The sequence below is a fragment of the Lepisosteus platostomus genome, chromosome 11, assembly GCF_059453375.1.
Source record: "Lepisosteus platostomus isolate fLepPlt1 chromosome 11, fLepPlt1.hap1, whole genome shotgun sequence".
In the NCBI taxonomy this organism is placed as follows: domain Eukaryota; kingdom Metazoa; phylum Chordata; class Actinopteri; order Semionotiformes; family Lepisosteidae; genus Lepisosteus; species Lepisosteus platostomus.
The window spans coordinates 34,593,205-34,616,619 of NC_142621.1; the positions used below are offsets into that span (position 1 = coordinate 34,593,205).

At 39.9% G+C, this 23,415-nt stretch overlaps 1 protein-coding gene across 4 annotated transcripts in view; it reads left to right on the forward strand.

Moving 5' to 3' along the window:
• The window catches only part of abcc3 (ATP-binding cassette, sub-family C (CFTR/MRP), member 3), a 94,740-nt gene that overhangs the window by 54,555 nt on the left and 16,770 nt on the right, over positions 1-23,415 (forward strand). For all 4 annotated transcript variants that reach the window (XM_088599376.1, XM_088599375.1, XM_088599379.1 and 1 more), the window contains exons 9-22: positions 772-949; positions 1,807-1,968; positions 3,154-3,246; positions 4,967-5,170; positions 8,257-8,403; positions 11,844-11,931; positions 14,441-14,507; positions 15,844-15,970; positions 17,022-17,198; positions 20,323-20,490; positions 21,310-21,493; positions 21,912-22,020; positions 22,379-22,532; positions 23,202-23,409. In XM_088599376.1, the coding sequence (XP_088455502.1) occupies positions 772-949; positions 1,807-1,968; positions 3,154-3,246; positions 4,967-5,170; positions 8,257-8,403; positions 11,844-11,931; positions 14,441-14,507; positions 15,844-15,970; positions 17,022-17,198; positions 20,323-20,490; positions 21,310-21,493; positions 21,912-22,020; positions 22,379-22,532; positions 23,202-23,409 (2,066 nt within the window). The remainder of the gene's footprint in view (positions 1-771; positions 950-1,806; positions 1,969-3,153; positions 3,247-4,966; positions 5,171-8,256; positions 8,404-11,843; positions 11,932-14,440; positions 14,508-15,843; positions 15,971-17,021; positions 17,199-20,322; positions 20,491-21,309; positions 21,494-21,911; positions 22,021-22,378; positions 22,533-23,201; positions 23,410-23,415) is intronic.

The window sequence follows — 23,415 nt, forward strand, 5'->3', positions numbered from 1 at the left end:
GCAGACCCAGAAAGTAAACTCCAAAGGCTGACACGAAAGGCAGTGGATTCACAGCTCTGTATTTCATAAATGCAACATGGAACACCTGAGCAATTAGAAACCACTGTCACCATTTTGACAAAATTCAACTGCACACTTGAAATAGGGGGATTGAATACAACAAGTGACATTGTTCTAACATGGCTAAACATATGCAAATAAATACCCAGAAAGAGAAGCTGAAATTGTATACTTGTGCCTCATATTAATCTTTGGATTTTAAATACAAATTTCATTAGTACACATCAAAAATGAACAACTCTCACCTCACTGTCCCATGCTTACACTTTTTATTTTTACTGTATATAATGATTATATAATTCATCAAGTCTGCAATTGTATTCCTTGAACAGTGATTATTTTGACAGGTGCTTAAATGAAATAACAGATATATTTAAAAAGTTAAACTGGCATGACCTTTTTGTATTTCTGGTCATTTGACAGTTTTTAAGTACTTTTTTGTAACAGAGTTTCAGTTTGCCAAGTGTTTTGGATATAAAATACAGAATATTCAGCTTCAAAAATTTGTTTAATCTGAAGATGAAGGGTATTTACAATGTACAGGCTGTAGTCACAGCTTTCAGAGAGGCTACAGGAGGGCAGTGCTCTGTCCAGAGGCTCCAGCTTGATAGCTGATTAAGTCTGCTTTGAACCGAGCTGCTGACGTCGGTCTTGTTATTGGCATGACGGGTTGTCAGACTGCTGCTCTTTCTCCCTCTCGGTGTGTGCCAGCCTGCTGATCTATTTCACCAACCAGAAGGAAGTGCCTTCCTGGTGGGGCTATGCTCTGGCCTTCCTGATGTTCTTCTGCGCCATGCTGCAGACCATCATCCTGCACCAGCACTTCCAGTACTGCTTCGTCACCGGCATGAGGCTGCGCACCGCCATCATCGGAGCCATTTACAGGAAGGTTAGGGACTCTCTGGGTCCGCTCCATCCCCAAATATTCAAATATCCTGCCACACAAAGAGCAGTCTGTCTCTGCTGGCCTTCTTTTCTGCATGTTATTTTTTTAACTTTCATAATACATGTTCTCTGCTTCCCGCTGTGATTAAAGTCCTGATTGTACTGTGTGCAGTAGCATTTATCTTTTCCTTCTGGCTTCCTGGAGAGGTGGTTTGAATGATTAGTGGAGTTTGGAATCCAAAACACAGGACATCTAAGCCAAATTTAAGAAATAAACAGTGTCTGGGCTCTTAAAAAGTTCACCCATGTTCGGCTGTACCTTTGATGACACTGGATCAAGCCTGGGTTGTGTCCTTAGATGTGACTTTCCAAGCCGCAGTGCACAATTAGGAGAACATCATCTGGGTTGGGTCTTCTGAGCTTTTTGAAGCAACAGTGATTCCTTGGACCTGCCAGTTTCCTGCAGTCTTGCAGTGATGTCACTGAGGGCTGTGCTGCTCCTCCAATCAGCATTGGAAGCTTGTGCCATGGAGGAATGGCATTTTTGAAGAGATTTTCTACATGGCCTGGTTTTCTCTGTTTTGTTGTTGGCACTAACCAATAGTTGAAAAATGATAGGCAATTCCAGAAGAGAGAGATCCAGCCATCCATCCATTTTCTAATTCTAGGTCAAGGGGAAGGCAGAGCCAGTCTATCACATGGCACGAGAAGAAATAGATATAATATGGAAAATGGCAAACTTTGCTGAACTAAATATTGGTAATAACTATATCTGTGGGGAAGTTTACATCAAGTGTATGTATATGGGAAGCAGAAGCTGTAACGGATAGGAAAATTATGGTAATGTTGAACTTATTCCAGGCGCTGGTGATTACGAATGCAGCAAAGCGCTCATCTACTGTTGGGGAGATTGTGAACCTGATGTCTGTAGATGCCCAGCACTTCATGGATCTCACCACCTTCCTGAACCTGCTGTGGTCAGCCCCACTGCAGATCATTCTGGCCCTGTACTTCCTCTGGCAGGTAAGTCCACAGCCCCTGTCTTATCAGTTCCTTTCCGCCCAGCAAGCAGAATCAGCTCAGGATATCTGCAAAGGATGTTGTCCATGAAGATTTTTTGTAACTTTTTCACTCCGTACTTGGAGGAATCCACATGAACCCTTTTAATCTGCTTTGCAGGATAACCCTCATAATGCTATTTTGAGTCTGATTCAGCTCTTGAAAGCTATTGCCTTCTTCAGTAGTAAAATAAGCTCCCTTGATTAACCTTGGGAACATATTATAAAAAACAAATCGTACCTAATTTGTGAAATGCTTTGCTTCAGATGGTACACACGGATCTTCAAAAGCCATTTAATAGCACATTTTGTCAGGCCAGCATTTTTTAACATTTAATACAGCAACACTGCTTTTTTGTCTCTCAGTATGTTTACTCTTCTTATACATGGTTGTTACCTCTACTGTAAAGCATTCAAAGATTTAAATAGGATGAAGATTTGTTACCATTTGAGATAACAAGAAAGGTAACAAAATAAAATCTTATTAAATTTCCTGCACATGTCTTCCTGAGACTCACCTGCATTTGGAACATTTGCAAAGGGCCAGTGTTGAATGATTTAATTACTTATGTTCTGCAGTGAGAGCCAGCTATGCCCTGAGAGCACCTCGTCTGTTCCTTTTGTGCTGCAGAGAACTGGCATTGTGGTTTAGATAAAGCAGTCCAGACTCAAGGTCCACAGTGAAAAAGCAACCCATGAATTATGAAAAGATTGTGTTTTTTGTTGCAGGCAAAAATATCTGGTCCAAAGCTAAATGGCACAACCCTCAAACTTTTATTTTTTTAAAACGTTTTACTTTATTATGTATGTACAGTATTTTTTTTTAACTTTTTACTTTATTATGTATGTACAGTACTTTTATATCGGCTCAGGTTACACTTGTTAAAATTAGACTTTTCAATCATTTTTAAGAACCGCCTTTACAGTTTTTTTAGGATATTAAATTTATTTTTTAATGTTTTCATTTGTTTTTAAACCTTTTTTATATAAAGAAGATTTGGTTTCCTTTTATGTTGGATCCCCTGTAGGAAATTGATCCAGCTTAAAAGGAGCATTATTTCCTCTGTATAACACAGGGTAGGCAGAGTTCTGTTTCTATCCACACAGTGTTCCCTGTTCCAGGGATTGTCAATGTTTTGTTTTTGTGTAGAAACTTGGTCCCTCTGTCCTTGCTGGTGTGGCGGTGATGGTGTTACTCATTCCTTTTAATGCAGTCATTGCCATGAAGACACGAGCATTCCAGGTAAGACCTTCTCAGATTTAGATTTCATTTTCATGTGCTGTTTCATGCGCTCCTGTGTTTTGGAAAGTGGCGAGCAGTTGCATTCTCATTCGTGTGAAAGAGTGCTCATTCAGTGTTGTGAAATAACCCTTTGGGTGTGAAGTGTGTGTGCATGCGTGCAAGTCTTCGTGTGAGAGTGTGTGCGCTCACGTTGTGAGGTGAATACAGGAGGAGAGATTGAATCCCAGCTGTGGATGAACAGCTTACATGACTTACGTGACACTTGCTGTTTTTATTAATTATCGTTTTGGGGGAAAAGAAAAGGGTTTAAGCTGATTCTTGAGATGAATGAATATGTAGCTCAAATGCTTTATTCTGCATGTCAAAAATGGTACTTGCGTTACAGTGAAACAATCCTTTAGAGATTAAATGTTGCTGAAATGTAAGAAAATAAATGTTGATTTAAGATTGAGCATGTTGTTGCTTAATAAGCTGAATTTTATCTCTTTAAAGGCAGTATCACTGTAGGCTGATAGGTTCCAACCCTTTAAGATTTTTTTATCAGAACTGTAAAGATTCTGAACAGACCTATCTCGTATCATCTTTTTGTTTTAGATAAACTTCAGTGCATTCAGCTAAAACACCAAACTTCTTTGGTAAAAAAATCATATAGATAATAGTGTTCTACTTATTAATATTGATGCATAAGTATTTTAAGAAAATACCATTATGTGTATGAAACACTGATATTATTACACCTCATTGATATACTTCACTTGAGAAAACATATTGGGGGGCAATTTGTTCATGGTTCAATATTGTAATTTGTTTTTTTAGTTTTGATCTATCGAACAAATTAACAGGATTGGTTATAAGAATGTAGACATCTCATTGAACCGGTCTTGCTCATTTGGTTGCTAGTGACTTAATTTATCCATGGATCTCATCCCACTAATGTCTGGAGGATAGCAAGGGATCTGCTTGAACAATATGGATGGGTACTGTACCTCCTGGCTGCAGATTGACACGTTATGTTTTTTTTTATAAATGTCTGTGTGTTTAACCAAGCAGAAGCATCAAACTTGTTGGGTTAAAAATTAAAAGTGCTATTAGTGTTGTACTTTTTCACAATCTAAATTTCACTTTCAGATTGAAGTGAAAGAGAAGCATTTTCTCCACCAATACGGACCAGATTCACAGGCTCTGGAATTTAGGATGGGTTACATTTGTGCTATTTGGAGACAAGTAAAAGCAGTTTTAGACAGGGCATACGATTATTAACCTTTACTAGGATTTAAATGTAGATAAAGCCCAAGTGAACAGAATGGCTCTACTTGTTTTACACAAGAAGATTACTAATGGTGCAGCACAGCTAGTCTGACATTTTAAATTTTATTCCCTTTTTTATATAAAGAACAAACATTGTTTAAATGTCAAAGATTGAAATATACAGCTACAGCACTGAATTCATTGTCTTCCATTAAAGAGTACCTGTTGAACTATTTTGGCATCAACAGGTGTTTTTCTCTCTCTAAAAAGCTGTGGCATTGACATTTTAGATTTAAATGCCGAGTGGAATTACCTATTTCCTGGAGGTAATATAATGTGTTCAAAGTGGACAGAAATGCAACTCACTTTCACTTTCTTAAAAAAAACAGCTTAGGGGCTAAAAGGCATTACAGATTTAAAAATCAGGGGATTTCCGTGTGAAATGAGTCTGTTCATTCTGTTCCTTTTTCAGATAGAACAAATGCAGTACAAAGACACCCGCATCAAACTGATGAATGAGATTCTCAATGGCATTAAGGTGCTGAAACTCTATGCCTGGGAGAATTCGTTCAAACAGAAGATCATGGACATTCGACAGAATGAACTGAAGGTCCTGAGGAAAACGGCTTATCTTGGGGCTCTTTCAACTTTTCTTTGGACAAGTGCCCCTTTCCTGGTAAATTCATTTTCAACGTTTAAATCAACAAAAGTTTAAATTTTCTAGTTAAACATAACACCTTCATGGCACACCCCGTGGAGAGGTGTTGTAAACAGGAACAGTGCTAGGCAGGTGTAGTTAAAATAAACACACAAGCATAACACAGAATTCTCTTATCTCCTGAAACACTGCTGTACTGTCTTCTTTGTTGGCAAATGTTTGTCTTTGTTATATCAGACGGCACCATAACACAAATTCCCCCAGGGGATAATAAAGCTTGAATGGAATGAAAGCATCCATAAAATAGAGAGAAATGTTTTCTCTTACGGTGTGAAGCAAATACTCCAAACTCTTAAATATAAACTAAACTCTAAGCTGCTCTTTCAGCTTCTCACTATACGTCTTCAGATCCCTCTCTGTCAGTAATCAAGGAGCTAAAAACAAAGTCACCATATTTGAAACATTAAACACAACGTTCTCAGATGCTCTTTCTAGGGCTGTTTGCATGTCAGACTATCTGCACCCTGTTTCCAGCCAGCAGATAAAAGACAGACTCTGGAAGCCTCTGCTTCCTGGTTTTTAACTTTCACCTGCCCAGTGTGTTACACCAAACAATCTGGTGACAGCAGGTCATTTTCCACAGCCCTACAGCTTTCTGTGGAATTTTGTATTTAAGGTTAACAATTGAGTGAATTTGCCAGCCTTCTGCTCTGGTATCTGAAGCTTCCAATCCAGCTGGCTCAGCAGCCTCTGCACTGAGGCATGCACCAAATCGAGTCTGCAGCTTACTGTAGATAGGCATTTCCTCCCAGACCAGTCTACCTCCAGAGACACTCTGCGAGCTCTGAAGCCCCATCCTTCATGTGGAGATAAAATAGTTTCAGGGTGTAGTGACAGAATCAGCGGTGCAAAAAGTAATAGATAGTTATAAGCTATTTAGTTTATTGATGCTTTAAATTATGTTTTTGTTTTCAACATAATCAGTTTTATTGATCTCACAAATACAGTACATTTTGCAAGAGTACATGTTTTGTTTAAGTATGATAAGCCCATACTCAATGCCCATTTGTCTTTAATCACTCTTCTTGTGTAAATTATTGACCATCACAACATGCTGTTACTATTGGTCACTCAGGTCCTGTATATCTCTCAGAATGAAGAACTATAAGAACTGAAACTCAAGATCTTGTTGTTTTGCTTTAAGAAATGCACATCATGCAAAACTGAGCTGTGGTTTAGCTGACTCTTATGTGGTAACATTTTGGATAGATGTACTTGACATCTTATGTGATAAACAACTGCTTGTGTTTTTTAATTAGAAATAGCTGATTTCTGTTCAATATTGCTTTTATTTTCAGTTGTTTGTAATTATACAGTAGTAGCTTTCCTTCCTCGGGATGATTCTGAAAACATGAAAGAAAAAATCACACAAAAGGAATAAGCACCAGCATTGCAATATACTATATGTAATAGATAGCTACTGTATGTTGGAGCAATTGTTTTTATTTTTGATAGGAAATAACTATTCATGCCACTAATCTATTAATAGATTAATTAATAATACCTTGCAGTGTGCAAACCAGAAGATTTGTACTCCTTATTTTTCAATCAGCAAATTTCTGTAAAAATATATTGGAAAGAGCAACCCGGTTTGTTCATTTGGTTGAAAAAGCAAATCTTTTCCTTTCTATTCTGGCTTTGCTTTTCTTAACTCGAGTAAGAAGCTGTGAATCCATACTTATTTTGAGGCTTTCTCACCATGAGCTCCTGGAGCTCCTCTGCACCAAAGCTGCAGAGCTGCCAAGTGAATGTGGTGACTGCTGCCTACTGCCTGTTCACACTGCGGTGCCACCCTCTGACCTGCAGGCGCAACTGAAACACATTAATCTTTGTCACAGCTTTCGAATACTGCATCCGAGCTGCAGTTGCTGAGCAGCACTATTACCGCCTGCTTCTGGAAGTGCCTGCAGCAGGGTGGTCTACCTGCAATTCTGTCTTACTGCTTGACAGTGCCAGGCCTATATTTTTGTGGTTCATAAAACACATGGGCCCCTAGTCCTGGTCCATGAAGGCTGGTGCATTTCAAGGTTTTCAGTCCAGCTAGGGCTCTTGAACAACCTGAATCAGCTCATTATTGGCTTAATTGGACCAGTTTAAATGCTTCTTCCAGTTCTTGAGACACTGAAGCTTTACAGAGACCTGGAAACTGTGCTGACATAGCAGTCCTTCAGGACCAGGACTGGACACCCCTGATATGAATCATTCGGTTTTGATTTCTGTGAACACATGGTTAGTACCATTTAGCAGGAAGTCCTACCTCGCACCCAGCACTTTTGGGATGGGCTGTTGGGCCGTGGGCTACCAAGAGACGCTGGCTTCCTGATATTTGGTAGGATAGGAGGTTGATTCGCCTCAGTGTGAAGACGGGTGGCTGTTGTGTTGCTAGGTTTCTCTAAGTTTCCAGGTCTGGTTTCTCTTTGGCATCTGTACTCAAATAAAACAATCATGTTATTTATGATGATAAAAAATAAACATAGGTATCACGGTGGTGTAGTGGTTAGCATTGCTGCCGTGCATCACTGGGGCCCTGGGTTCAATTCCAGACCTGGGATGCTATCTGTGTGGAGTGTCTGTGTTCTCCCTGTGTGTATGTGGGTTTCTCCTGGTTTCCTCCCACAGCCCAAAAACATACTGGCAGATTAATTGGCTTCGGAGAAAATTGACCTTGGTGTAAATGTGTGCATCAGTGTTTGTTTCTGTGTGTGCCCTGCGATGGACTAGCGTACCTGCAGGATAACCCTGTGTTGTGCCTGTTGCATGCTGGGATAGGCTCCAACTCCCTCATGACCCTGAACTGGAAGAAGTGGTCAGAAAATGAGTGGATGGAAAAAATAATTTTACTGAGTTAGAGAGAGGAAGCTTAGAAACAATTCTGTTCAGAGAATGAGGAACCAGAAGTGACCATATCTTATCATGTCTTAAAAAAATAAAAGCTTAAGCTAATCAGTATGAAGGTTCAATTCTATTCCCAGAAAAACAAAAACCTTTTCTCCTTCCTGCTGCTCGGCTGGGCCTCATTCATGTTGTTTGCTTGGTTTTTTTAGGTTGCCCTGACAACGTTTGCCGTTTACGTGACAGTGGATAAAGATAACGTGTTAGATGCTCAGAAGGCCTTCGTGTCCCTGTCACTGTTCAACATCCTGAGGTTTCCTCTCAACATGCTTCCACAAGTCATTAGCAGTGTTGTGCAGGTAAGCAGGGCAGGCGCTGGGACTCTGGGTGTTCTGTGCTGGGACCGCGAAAGGGACCAGGCCTCACTCACACAGCACGTTATTCCTGAAGTGGTGGGTTGAAAGGGTGTGTGCAAGCTTAGAAAACAAGCTGTAGCATTAAAGGTAACCACCCTGTCACCAACAATACAAAAGGGATGGCAAAGATTTGTGATAAAATTCGTGATGGTAAAAATCAAGAAGTCTAAATCAGAAAAGTGGATTACACATTTCTTTCAAAACCCTTTAATTTCATTGTCAATGATGGAAAGACAATGTGTCATCAGCAGCACATGCCTGGTTTCACACACATTCAGTTTGAACTCAATAATTAAATTGCATTAAGATTTGTTGTAAAGTGTAAGTGATTAGTGTTTGTCAGTAATTAGCTGTATGCACCTCATACAGCTAATTAGATCTGAGTAACACATGCTTCTCAGCTGTGGAGAGGGTTTTAATTTTGGATCCCACTGTAGCTCTCCCGATTTTCCCATCAGGAGTTCTGATTGAAATTTTGCATCAACACTCTGGCCAGAAGCAGGATTGTTCTGCATATTATGAGAGTGCCTGTTGGTTTATTGCTGTAAACCGCAGTGCTCTAAGTCTGTGTAAGAATAACTGGGTCTCAGCTAATCCAAAAAATTACTTTGCTGCTGCGCTCATTAAATCTAAAAAAAATTAATAGACTTCTTCCTTAATTTATACAAGTCTATTTTGTTCTAACAAGTTTATAATAAATATTCACTTCATGTCATGTCGCTTCAGTAGTGTTCTTATCAGTTTATCTCTCTCTTTCCTGTGCTTCTGAAAAAAAATGGTTCTTGCACTTAAGCTACATCTATCTATAAGAATCTGTTTTATACAAGGAAATGGGTCAAGGACTCTGTAACTGTGATATACTGTAAAACAACTTGAAGAGCAATCTTCATGCCATCGTCTGAATAACGGATGTTGAATAACTGCTGAATAACAACTTGTGCTCCATTTTAAAAATTCTGTTCTTTTTTTTTTACTGGCGTGTATTATTTGTTTTCACTAAAGTGAACTCTTTTGCTTAAGAGTTGTGCCAACAAGCATTTCCTCTGCACCAGTAAGAAAGGCTGGGTTTTACCTCTTTGGCTAGTGCGGACTCAGAAAGCAGAAACAGCTCTTTGTAAATGTATGTAAAAAACAGATTGGGATGCAATGAGTAATTTCAGTGGGTAATTAAGACATTTTTGTGCAGCTAAAGCCAACTCTGCTCCCCAGCTTTAGACACAGTAAATAAACGAGAGGGGAATCTGCCGCACAACTGGTGGCTGAAAAGAGATGTTTACAGCTTTTTGGTCCAGCTGGGCTTTTAAAAACCTGAATCAGCTTATTGGCTTATTAGGATCAGTTTAATAGCTTCTCCCAACTGAATAACAACAGGCCTCAGCCTGGCGAAACCCTCAACACCAATAAAACTGTGCAGAGCTCCTCCCATTTCTAGACCTAGTGGAGGGGGCGATAAAAGATGTGAGCGTTGCTTTCCTGATGGAAGCCAGATGCTAAGCCTTTGTTTCCTTAATAAATTACCCCTCTACCACCACCACTCTGCATCCCACCAGCTTTCCTGCCCCAGCGTCTCTGTGTCCCAAACATCTAGATCAGGATACCCAACTTCTGAAATATTTTAGGATCATTTCTGATACATTTGCATTTGAACTTGGGATTTAATTTATTAGAGCCCTTTATTGATACTTTTTGTAACACACCCTAGAATAGGGTGTCTTAAAATCTGAAATTTGAAAGACTAGTCAGAGTAAGGCAGACACACAAAGTGGCTGTAAGTTAAAAGAGTAAGTGCATTATTTACACTGCACAGGAAATGCCTAAGCTCTCTTTTGAGCTGCTCAATAGACCTCTTCATTCCAGTAGCCGGGCAGCAAAGCCTCTTTCTGACTTTAAACAACCTTCTCTGTCCAAAACCTTCAGAAGTCAAAACTCACACAATATTCAGCTGTTTTCTTGGTCAACCCTGGTCTTCCTTCTGTCGCTCCCTCTGGTGCATCACAGATGATCTTCTCTCCATCTTCAAACAGTGATGGTGACTCACCGTTTGAAGCCCCTGGTCTTTAAATCGCCTTGTCAACCTGTCAGGTGACTGAGTGCAGCAGCCCCTTGCCCCACAGCATTCTGGGGAATATGGTTCAGACAAGGATCTCCATCTTGTCTGATCCTACTACCCTCTCACACCCATGTTCTTGGTGGAAAAGAAAACAAAAAAAACAACCTGTTTTCTGACTAGCCCATGTTCAGCTTTATGAACAGAAAGGTTACAAACAAAAGACGGCTATTTACCTCATCCTGCTCATTGTGTGGCTAATGATCCAAGAATTCTGTAAGCCATCTCTTAGAATCAACATCAGTGCTATTGTATGTGATGTGTCAGAAATAACTGTTGCACATGACACCTCAGAAATAACTAAAAGGCAGGAGCGGCATTATCAGAAGTAGCACTGTGTCATAAGTAGAATAATTTTCTATGGTAATGGCCACTTATCAATACATATTGATGGTAATAATGTAGGGTGACCATGGCTGTATTACAGAACTCTGAATGCTGCTGAAATGTAAGAAACTGTTAGAAGATCCATCTTCTGTGTGTCTTCTCTGGAAATGGTCTTTTTTGTCACAAATTAAAACTCATCTCAGACCTTCACTGAAATGTACTGTGACTGCTTGCATCTCTACAATCCCAAACCACTTTACTTATCGGAGAGGACCCACTTGCTCTGCCACTTGAGTGCAGCCCCCACCTGAGTGAAACACAGTTGCCATTCTGCACCAGCAGCTCCACTACACAGCAGATGAGGTGCAGAAGGGAGAAATTACTTTACCAATTGAATTGTGAGGGAACTTTTGGTAGGATAGCACTGGGATTACCTAAGGGTACCCCAACTAATATTGGTTTTAATGGCAAACTAGCCAGGAGCTTGGTTTAATGTCTCAGCCGAAGGGCAGGACACACATGGTGTCCCTCAAAAACATACCACAGCCTGAAAATACTGGACCAGATGGAAGTACGCCACCTACTGGTCCACTCACACTGCAGACCAGAGCAGCATTTTCTTGTCTGTTTCAAATCCCAGTATTGATCAAGCTCAACTTATGATCAGCTTCTGAGATGGTAACTCTGCTGTCAAGTAAAGTAAAGCCCAAGGAAAAAGTAAAGCAGTGGACTCCTGCTTTGAAAGAGACGTATTAGCTGATAAGTACCAAGTATCAGGTAATGTTGAAATATAGCACACTGTGACTTAAAATGAAATATAAATGTTTAAATTTTAAAATGTGTGTGCGTGAGAGGTTTTTAAACAGGACACAGATTTCAAATTTTGCGTTTATCATGGAAGCAGAACAGTTTCCTAAAATTGTGTTGTACTGTATTTGTGTTTTTTTAGGCTAGCGTCTCCTTGAAACGCATTCAGGACTTCCTGAGTCATGATGAACTGGACCCAGACAATGTTGACAGAAAGAACATAACCGCAGGTACGCAACTGGCCGGAGGCTTTTCTGAAAACAAAGGTCGCCCCTTTCAGAAGCTCCAACCCAGATGACTGGTCCGAACAAGTTTGGGCTTACTCAGCATGATGCTCAAGATAGTGAAGAGACGGTTATTGGGGCTTGTTTGTAGTTTCACACTCATTTTGCAGTGTGAAAATACAGTATATGGTTTTAAAAGCTGAACAGATGAAAAAAACAAGAAATAATTAATCATTAATCTTGTATAAATATTATGGAGGGACAGGATACAGTATTCAGGTGATATGAATTTTCTTTCTAAATTTATCTGAGTCCTTCTATACTGTATACTGCATAATGTACATACAGGGTTAGTCAAAATGTTGTCGACAAATACAGTTAAAATCACCAGACCTCACCCCCTTAGATTTTTATCTATGGGGTTTTGTGAAAGATAGTGTGTTTGTGCCTCCCCTACCCGTCGCTCTGTAAGAGTTGCGAGGACGTATCACTGCAGCTGTCGACCAGATTGACAGCAATATGCTGGTGAAAGCGTGGCAGGAATTTGGTTACTGCATTGATGTGTGCAGAGTCACATGTGGGGCCCATATCGAAGTATTGTAAGGTAACTGTTAGAAATTTTGATATTTATGCTTTCGTTTGAAAGCATTTTTTGTCACAGTAAACCATGTAATTTGTACTAAACTGTCAAAGTTGTCGACAGCCTTTTGACTAACCCTGTATAATTAAATGTAACACTTTCTGCTTCAGGTAGTTCTTGATTTAAGTGCTCTTAATTTGCACATTTGTTTTAAGGCGTGTCAAAACTATAAACCATTCTTATTTTAGGTCAAATCAGTTCTAAGGCAACTAGAAGGAGCGATTGAGAGAGTACACATCCAACTTTGTGTAGGGGTGAATAGTCTCTTGGGTGACACTTGGACAGCTGGGTGATCTGTCCTTCCAGACACTGACTGTCTCCCACCAACTCACATACAGTATACTAAATAAATCAAGAAAATAACTATCATCTTAGTGTGTACCGTATGTTTATATTGTATAAAATCTACAATACAATTATGTTAGGGACTGTGTGAGAAGAAATCTTAAAAACAAAATTCAATGTAAAGAATTTGCAAATACAACTGTAATATGCTGTACTTACAAGAAGTGCCCACCTCTGAACTCAAAGAGGGGATCCAATGGCAGGTCAGGGAAGATCTGGAGAGCTAAGCAAACAAGCAAACAGGGCAGAGAAACACAGCCCAAGGCTGAAGTAAACAGGCAAGGGACAAATCCGTAAAAACTTCAAATCAAGGTGCCGAAGGAGTATCCTAAAAGCCAGAGAGCCGAGTAGGAAACAAAGTTTGAAAACCAGAGCAAGCACAAATAACAAGCCAGGCAGTAATCCAAAGCAAAAGTCAGAAAGACCAAACGTAGTCCAAAAACCCAAGGAAAGTCCTGAAAAAAACGCCAAAGCCAGGTGAAAAACACACTAGGGCTAAGCGCCTTAGTATTGCCAGGGCAGGTCTTTAATTTATACATTAATACAGATTAAATACATTCAGATGGGATCGATTTCCGTCCATACCTTGTTGTTTACAGCCTGATTTTCTGGATTGTCAGTCATGGTGTTCTCCATGTGGTTGGCAGACTTGCATAAGCAAAGACGACAAAAAAATCGTGAAAGTTAGTTTTTCATCATGCAAGGGAAGTTTTGAAAGCACAGTTTGTTACCAAATGTTTCTAGCAGCATATTGTGTGTACTGTTTCTTCTGCTAAGAAGAACAAAATGCATCTTGGTGCCCCATGTTCTCAGAGATTCTGTTTCACAGGACATTGAAGACACTGTAAATGTCTTAATTATTCAGAGTGCAATGCAAACACAATTTTCCTAAGTTTGTACTGTTAGAGAAGCCTTCTTGTATTGTAAGAAAAACTTTTCGTGTTAAGGTGCAAAGGGGAGCAGAGAAATATTTGTTATTGTGAGTACATTTTAAGATGACCCCAAAAGTTTTAAACAGTGGATGCCTTTGCACCAACATTCAATAAATAAACCTATTACATAAAACAACAGTCAACAGTTAATAGTCAGCTGAAACCTGCATATGGAAAACATACACAATTTTTTTACAAGACTTCAAAGTAAATGACATCCAAAAGACTTACTGCCAGGAAAAAGACTTAAGATAGCTACACAGTCCAGATGTGGCTGTGAGTTTGTGACATTTCCATCACAGTTCATCACCTATCACTAGCAACAGGTGTCCTCTCCTGATTTTACATGAAATTGATAAGAAGCATGTTGTAATAAATGTGTGTCATTGTCTTGATTAAGGAGTTCAAACATCTAGCTGGAAAAGGAATGCATTCTGCCCTATTTACTTGCATTCTTTTAGGCAGTTTTAATTTCTGTGTTTTTGAATTACTGTACGCGAGAATTTTGGAGGGATTTTCACTCTGCTGCAACAGAAGTAGTTATTAGTCGTTGCATTTTGAATACATTAATCAACAACCTTGTGTTCCCCTCTTTCAGGCTTTGCTGTCACTGTTGTAAATGGGAAATTCACCTGGTCTAAGCAAGGACCTGCAACTCTTCACAAGTACGTTTTCTGGGTATTTTACTGGTTGTGCCAGCTATATAACATGTACTGATTTGGAAATACTACAGAAACACTGGATAGGAGCACAGTGAAATCCATAGATATATGAACAAGCTATAGAAGGCAAGATGGTCAAACGGAAAGGAACCTGATTTTAGTGACTTCATATGCAGTGACCTCATAAATTGGTGGTGCACTATTATGTAATAAAACAAATGTTTTACATCCTAATGTTGTTAATATTTTATAATAATAAAATCAGTTTTTGATTATCTTTTTCAGAGAGCTCTATAGAAGAATGGGCAAAGTATTAATATTTAGGAAAGGCTTTATATATACAGTATATATACTGCATACAGCTTTAATATAATCCTGCTTTTCCTTTACTTATCCTTTACTTTGTTTCATATAGTTGTGCTTTGCCTTTCCTAGTTCTGTACAGCTTAGACACAAACGTAGTATTCTCTATTTCCAGCTGCAGGATTTGTGAGCAAGATGAGTTGAGAAATGCAGTCAGATCTTCTCTTAATGAGCTTTATGAGCAGCAGGGACCCACCTAAGTAACAGTGGGAAGATGGAACTAGACTTAATTTCCAATGTGTTTGATTTAAAAAATGGCAGTTCTGGACAATTACAGTGGAGCTCCATGCAATGCCTTCAGTGTAGTAGCTTCACTCCTAAAAATCATAGCCCCCTAGATCACTGACAGTTCTGTTGACCACAGGAGACTGGACTGTTGCACATCTGTCATGATATTGCTACACTAGTAGTAGTACTTACTGTGACAGGGTGAAATTGATCAATCCCAGGTGTGGTCTTTTCCATTTCTCCTGTAGCTGCACAGGCCTAGACATTCTACTGCTCTTTTTCCTAGCAGTCTGTAGCTCTTTTGTACACTTATTGGCCAGAATATTAGGACACTCCCAGTCAATAAGGTACTGGGCCTAAGACAGCAGCAAGACCAGCTCAAACTGAAGTGTATTCCACCATGGATCCTTCCTTGCCAGCTCAGTCTGAAAAAAAAAAAGTTTGTGTTGCCCACTCCTCTCAGATTTAGCCAGAATAATCCATCTGGTTGTACTTTTTATTCTAAAAACTGACTAACATGTCTGTACTCAGGGGGCTGGAACCCACAGGTGAATTTTACTCACCTACAGTACAGCAGCTATGTGTTGAGCTGGTACAGAAGGACTCTGGCACACGCAGTTCACCAGAGCAAGGGTCTCAGTTTGGCACGTAATGCTCTCGTACAAGCTCAGATACATGGTTTGGTGTCAAATAAATAAATAAGGAGAACAATTTTGTACTTACTTCTGGTGCTTTCCTCTGTCTGCAGTATCAACCTGATGGTGCCTCAGGGCTCCCTCCTGGCAGTGGTTGGCCACGTGGGCTGTGGGAAGACCTCTCTGATATCCGCTTTGCTAGGGGAGATGGAGAAGCTGGAGGGGGAGATATCAGTCAGGGTTTGTTATTTGTGTTTCATACTTGTTTGATTTCTGCTTTAGTCTCATAAGAACATAAGAGAAGTTATGAACAAGAAGAAGCCATTTGACCCATCCAGCCTGTTTAGAAGCTAGGTCAGTTGTTTCTTGAAAGAAGCACTTTGATGTAGTTTCCACTTTTGCCTTCTGGTTTTTGTTTTACTGCTCATTGTGCAGAAGTCCTCTGGGTTTACTTTTGTCAGTGCCTTTGAGGATTTTGAACACTTTAATCAAGTCGTCTTTTAGCTTCTCTGTTCAGGATTAAAAAGGTTTAGTTCTTTCAGCGTGTCACGGTATGGCATTACCGTAAGCTCCAGAGTGCATCTGGTTTTACTTCTGTGGACTGATATAACTTTTCTATAACATGGTGACCAACATCATACACAATATTCTAATATACACAAAAGTCTCTAATATGTGTGTTTAACCTCTTTTCAATGTGAAGACACATGGCAACATCCACCCTGATCCTGGAATTGGTTATGGTAGCCTTGTGGTTACGAGACTAATGTGGCTTATTTTTAGAAATTCTTGTCATGGTACATTTTTTTTAAACATTACAAACTGGCAACAATTAGGCTTTGTGATGGAAGTTTGAGAGCAAGAGCTAACCCTCTGATGGGCCTGACTGAGTATATGTATGGGTATTGTACACCCATTCATCACTTCTCAATCTCTCCCTCCATCCTCTCATCAGCAGGCAATTATTATTACAGCCTATATTATTATATTGGGCCAGTCAGATTAAAGCGAAAGCAGTATCTCAAGTTACTTATGTACTTGATTGCTCAAGAACTAAGTTAGAGTTCTTGTTAACTTAATTAAAAGTCAATTCCAACCAGCCAAGTAATAACTTTGCCGCCCAGTTCATAAATGTTACGCCTGCTTCACACAGCCCCCTTCCGAAAAATGAAATGGCGGCTCTGACTGTGAGAAGGAAATTGATACCACATCCATCAGTGGACCGGTCGAAGGCATCGTTTGCTGGGAGATCGTTTTAAGATGGCAACTTTGGTTTTCTTCTTCTTTTCAGGGTTCAGTGGCCTATGTCCCCCAGCAGGCCTGGATTCAGAACGCCACCCTGAGAAACAACATCCTCTTTGGGCTTCCCTACAACGAGCAGAAGTACCGCAGTGTGCTGGAGGCCTGCGCACTGGTCACTGACCTGGAAGTCCTGCCGGGAGGGGATATGACAGAAATTGGAGAGAAGGTACTGATGGACAGGAAGGGGCTCTTATCAGCTTGCAGCTGTGTACCAAAATGTCTGCTTGATCTGAGTGTTCGTTGCCTGAGCAGCAGTGATGGACCGGAGGGCTGCACTGATGTGTTTGGTAAACCGTGATGCTGGAGCTGTGGCAGCTCAAGCGCTTGCTGATTTAGCTCGGCTTCCTTCCCCTCTTCCTTATTTACCTTCTACCTTCTTGCCTTGCTTCCTTCAGTTTACCATAAGAAATAAATATATCCATAAAGTAAAATCCCCAGTCAGTTTGTGCAGATTGAGAAGGTCAGTAGCCGTGGAAATAAAGGAAAACTCCATTCTGTGACACTTGAATCTCGATTGTCTGAAACAACGCCCAGCTGGAAGGAGCTCAGATGTGCAAGATAATCACCGTGGTCGCGGCAGTCAGTGATTATTGTGACCTTCCACTTTGACTGCTGTGGCTGTTGTGCACCAACAATTGTGCCACAGCGGGAAATGTTGTGACAGATTGAGTAAAGGTTCTATAGAATAAAGTCTTCGTTGTACTACACACATTAAAAGAGCAGAGTTCGCAGAAAGAACAGTTGCTGCTGGCTCTTCTTACATATCGCATCCATGTTTTCTTCAATGGTTAGCTTTTAATCAGCAGTACTGCAAAGATATTTGTAATGGTTGAGAATTGTAATCTATTGCTTCTCTATGACTGTTGATTTTGTAACTTGTAGTTGCTTTCTATAATCAATAATTTTATAATCAATGACCATTTGGTTTCAGGCACATTAAGTTGAATGAAGGAGTTGTTACATCACTCAACGAAATAATCCACAATAATCCAGACTGAAAATGACAGAGTCATCAGCAAACTTAATGATTTGTCTGTCAAAACACAAGAGTTTCTACAGGTGTCTGTATAAAAATGTACTGTATGGGATGGGGGATAGCACACAGCCCTGAGGATACGCAGCGGAAGAATAAAGATATTCTGACATAAGATCATTTACCACTCTTTGTAATCTTTTGGTCAAAATGTCTTAAGACCCAACCTATGATGTTAAAGTCTTAAATTAGAATTTGATTAGGATAAGCCCAGTAGATGTTTTGCAGTAGCCGTGTATGCGCATGTGATAGAGCCAAGCACAAATCTTTCCAATATCTATCGGTTTCCATGAAGAAGACTGATAGTTCTGATTAAGTCATTTGGGTGACTTCACATTTTCTTCATAGATCACTGCACACGAGACTGATTGGCCTGGCCCAGAATATGAAAGAAGTGCCATACGTTTTGTGTAACAAATGGGCCCTTCAAGACACCTGACTAGTAATGTTGTATATAAAACATATTCCGAAAACAATAAAAGCAATTTAATGGAGCAGCGATGACAAACGTGCCTAGTGTTTAAAGTACACAGAACATGATACATTTACATTTGCAAAAAAGCCAATAGAATACCATAAAGTTGTTCTCTGCATTGGGTAACTATGACTTGCTGTTCCTCACACGATCTTGCATGTGCCTTTTCTATCAAAAGGATTAAGGCAGGGTTTACACACAGGTGTCAGAGTTTCTTGGGGTTTCCCAGGTAAACGTTCCCAGTTTAAAATCTTTCACCCCACTCTTTCATCTCTTTAATGTACTGTTGGTGTCTGTCAGATTCTAGTAACTGAAATCTTGTTATAGGAAACCGCTGTCCCTGAATTATTAACTGCAGTACAGCACAGGGATATACATTTTACCAGGGCTGAGCACAATTGCTTTTGGAAGAGTTACAAAAATGTTAAAGCAGTTTTAAGATTTGCCTGATGAAGGGTTTGGGGAAGGAATTATAGTCAAGAAAAATAATTAAGAGATGGTTTTCTTAAAGTATGGGTTATACAAAGTGTGTTGTATATTCTTTTCAGCATATTCAAAAAAGTCAAGTAGTGTATTATACTGTTTTATACAACACCTTTTAATGCTTAAACCTCAAAATAAAAATACTAAAGGACATATTACAATAAAAATTACAATATATAATACATAAATACAAAGCAAACAAAAGATAAAATACCCCCAAGAACAAATAAAAAGTAAGTTACATACTGTAGATTACATCACACTCTGAGTTAACATAGTATATTGGTTAGATACTGAGGAACCAAGAAATGTAGATTCTTAAATTTAAGCAGACCTATTTTAAAATCAACTTGGAAGTTGACAAGAAGCCAATGCAAAGACTCCAAGACAGGAGTGACGTGATCACTTGCATGTGACCTAAGCAGGATTCTGGTTGTTGAATTTTGAATGTATTGTAATTGTATAAGTGTTGTTTTAGAGACATACAGATAGGGTATTAGAATAAACAATCTGTGAAAAGACAAACACGGTCTTCAAATTTGCAGTTATAACAGCATAGGACATAGTTTGGGAATATTTCTAAGATGGAAAAACAGTACCTTTACAATATTCTGGACCTGAGGCTCACAGGTCACCCCCCCCATCTTTCATTTCGGAATTAAACTCTAACACAGTACCATCAATTAACATTGATACAGAATTCATTCACTTAATGTTCTTAACACTTTAAAGGTGATTAACATCAGAGATGCAAACTACGATACAAGTAGGAAATGATTAGACCCTAAGAGCAAAACATAATTGTCTCCATCCTTGTGGAATGTTTCAATGGTTAAATGTATTATCACATTTTGTGAAGTACCTCATTATAAGAAGGTAAAAAATGTCATTATTACAAATGAGGCTAACATTTGTGAAATAAATTAGAACAGAGTCAGCACAATCTTGAGGGTTTCAAACACAATTCCTGGAGAGTTTTGTGTCTTCTGTTTTCTGTTCAGCCATGACCAAGCCAATTAAACCGTTAACCCATTTATTATACTGGCTGGACATATTTTTCGCAAGCTCTTTGGCAGTGGATTAGTCAGAACATTCACATCATTGAAGTACAGTTCAGTTACGTACAGAACACCTTAGAGTGGAGAGTAGAATTGTTATTACTATTTACTATTCTGAATTACTGTTACTCCTCTGAATTAATAACTGTGGAACTGAGAGTTTGAGTAGAGGCGTTTGAGAGATGCCGGAGAGGGCTGGGAGTACCTGGCTCTTCTCTGACTTGTGTTGTCCCACCCCCAGGGCATCAACCTGTCCGGAGGCCAGAGGCAGCGTGTCAGCCTGGCCAGAGCTCTGTACAGCGAGGCTGACCTCTACCTTCTGGACGACCCTCTGTCTGCAGTCGACGCCCATGTGGCCAAGCACATCTTTGACAAGGTTATTGGGCCAGAGGGGGCACTCCAGGGCAAGGTATGGCTTATTATTTGTGTTATTGTACAAAATGCTTTTCCTTCTGTTATCTGAGCAGGGCAGTTCTCTTTAGGAAAAGCCCCTCTCTGTGATGCAAGGAATTCAAGTAATGGCTTTTTTTTCCTTTTTTCATTGCTTATCACTATAGGAGTACCTTCCTAAAACAGGCCAGCACTGCCCAGGACATTGATAGCTCAGTGATAAGCTAAAGGTCCAAGCAGGTTTTAGGATACGAAGGAGTGAAAGCTGTGAAAGGAAGACAACCTCATGTTGAGTGCATGAGAAGAAAAATATTTTAGGTAGTTTGAGTTTAGTCTCAGTTTTAGTTAAACTGCTGATTAGGTGTTCTTAAACATTTAAAGTTAACAAGGCTTGAATAATAGCACTGATGTTCTCCCCTCCAGTCAGCAGTATTTTGTCACTGTACCTTGACCTTGAAGTAATCTAGTACTCGGTGGGGGGGAATTAATGCTACTGGCTTGGAAGTTGTTTTAGTTGTCAAGTAAGAAATCCTACAGTTGCTCTGTTTTGTGATCAGAGAGTACAGTAAGAGTAAGGGGAATAGCAGGACCAGTCTGCAGTTGGGTGCTCTGTCTTGTGATCAGAGAGTACAACAAGAGTAAAGGGAATAGCAGGACCAATCTGCAGGCGGGTGCTCTGTCTTGTGATCGGAGAGCACAGAAAGAATAAGGGAAAAATGAGGACAAGTAAGAATCCCTGGACTCTGTTCCTTCACACTGTATGTTTTCCTTGAATCTGAAGCTTCATGGTAGACTGAAAGTGGCCATAGAAGCTCATCTTTTCCTGATTATGTTACAGACCAGAATCCTTGTGACCCATGGCATCAGTTTCCTGCCTCAGGTGGACAACATCGTGGTGATAGTGGAAGGCAAAGTGTCGGAGATGGGCTCCCACCAGGAACTCCTCAAGCAGAATAGAGCCTTTGCCGAATTCCTCAGGAATTATACGATGGAAGATTTCATTGAGGAAGAAGAAGCTACAAGTACCTTTTTTGGGCTTTAAATATTTTCTTCCATTATTAAAATTATTGTTAAATTCTATTATTATTTAACTGTTTGGCACATTTATGCTGGATGAAATTTGAGGGTAGTTGAAATTTTCAATATATTGTTCTGGGGAAAATCCTGCTAGGAAACTACATATTTTCCTTTTAAGGATAAGTGCTCAAAAGGTTAGAACTAAAAATATTAACTTATGCTTCCTGAAAAATGTGTTACTCACATCTGTTCCAGAATAAGTAAAATGTTTATTTGCATTCAAGGTGGGGTTTAAGAACGGTAGTTTTATTTATATACCAAGAGAATATATTCTTAGGGGCCATGTCTGTTAGGCCTGTTTATGTGTGGCTTGTCAAAAGCTGTCACAAATGATACTGTGTATTTAAATTTCATCTGATTCAGTGTCAGTGCTTGAAGACGAAGAAACCTTCCCAGATGATGCTCTGAGTAACCACATTGACATGGTAGACAATGAGCCTGTTGTTAATGAAGCGCGCAGACAGTTTATTAGGTAAGATTTTAGCTACCACCCATTGAGCGGTGTATATCTTTTAATGCCCCCACATTCCAAAAATAATACAACCTGTGTTTTTATTGAATTTTTGATGTTCACATGTAAGGAGTGATTAAGAGTGCTACCTTCCCTCAGACGTAGCCTCCCACACAAGGATAGTTTTGCAGTTGAACCATCACATTTACAAGATATAAATATCCAACAAACGGATTCCAAACACCAAAAACTTAATCATACAAACAGAACCACCTCACCAGTTGTTGGAGGAAAAATACAGGCTGGTAACTTGGCAAGAGTGAAAAGCCATTTTTCCTTTTTCCGTATTTACCATTTGCATTTTTTGCATCCCTTGCAGGCAGATCAGTGTCGTGTCTGCAGACATGGATAACCCAAAGAAAATGTCCACACGGCGGAGATGCAGTGAAAAGAGGAGGGTGGAACCTCCCATGGAAAAGAAGAAACCGGAGTCTGAGAAACTCATTCAGGCAGAGACAGCCGAGACTGGCAGAGTAAGTGCCGATCTGCCCTCTAGTGGACATGACTGAATCTGCTTAAAAAACAGCAACTTAATTCTATAAGGATTATATACCCTTTAAGTAGGTATATAGTGTATAAAAATATCTTTTTTTTTGTTATGAAAAAAAAACAGTTTAGGGGTTGTGAAAAGCACTGTGATAGAAAGGTTGGATAACCTTTACAGATTGTAACCCTCAGAAGATCTATGATAATGTTGTCCTGTCTGATGACATTGTGGTCCAGGAAGACGTATAATTTTAGAGTACAAACATTTTTGGTCATTATGGTCCACAGTAGAAGGGTGAGGTCCTGACACTTGTGTCATAACCTCAGGTCTGTCGAGTTCTACTGAATCTTGAATTGTTTTAAATGCGCGTTTTGCGCAAAGGAACAAAATCTAAAATTCACAATGCAATTTGAATGTAACAAACTGATGGCAAGCTCCAGTAGCATTAATGGCAGATTGTCTGCTGTGGTGTGTGGCTGTGGAGGAGTTCACCAACCACATGAAGGGACTTCTGTTTGTATGGCGCTCTTAGTTTTTAATGTAGACTATTCAGGGAATGTTTCTGTCTTAAGAAGTGGAACAGGCAAGCTCCTTGGACGCAGTGCCTTGTCTGTGATACGTTTCCTAACCTCTGCACTCTCCATCAAATGCCCAGGTGAAGCTGAAAGTGTTTCTGGAATATATCAAGGCCGTCGGGCCTCTCTTCTCCGTCTTTATCTGCTTCCTGTACGCCTGCCAGAACGCGGCAGCTATAGGCGCCAACGTGTGGCTGAGCGCCTGGACGAACGATGTGCCCAAGAACGGGACGCAGGTGGACACTCAAATGCGAGTGGGCGTGTATGCCGCACTGGGGATGACGCAAGGTAAGG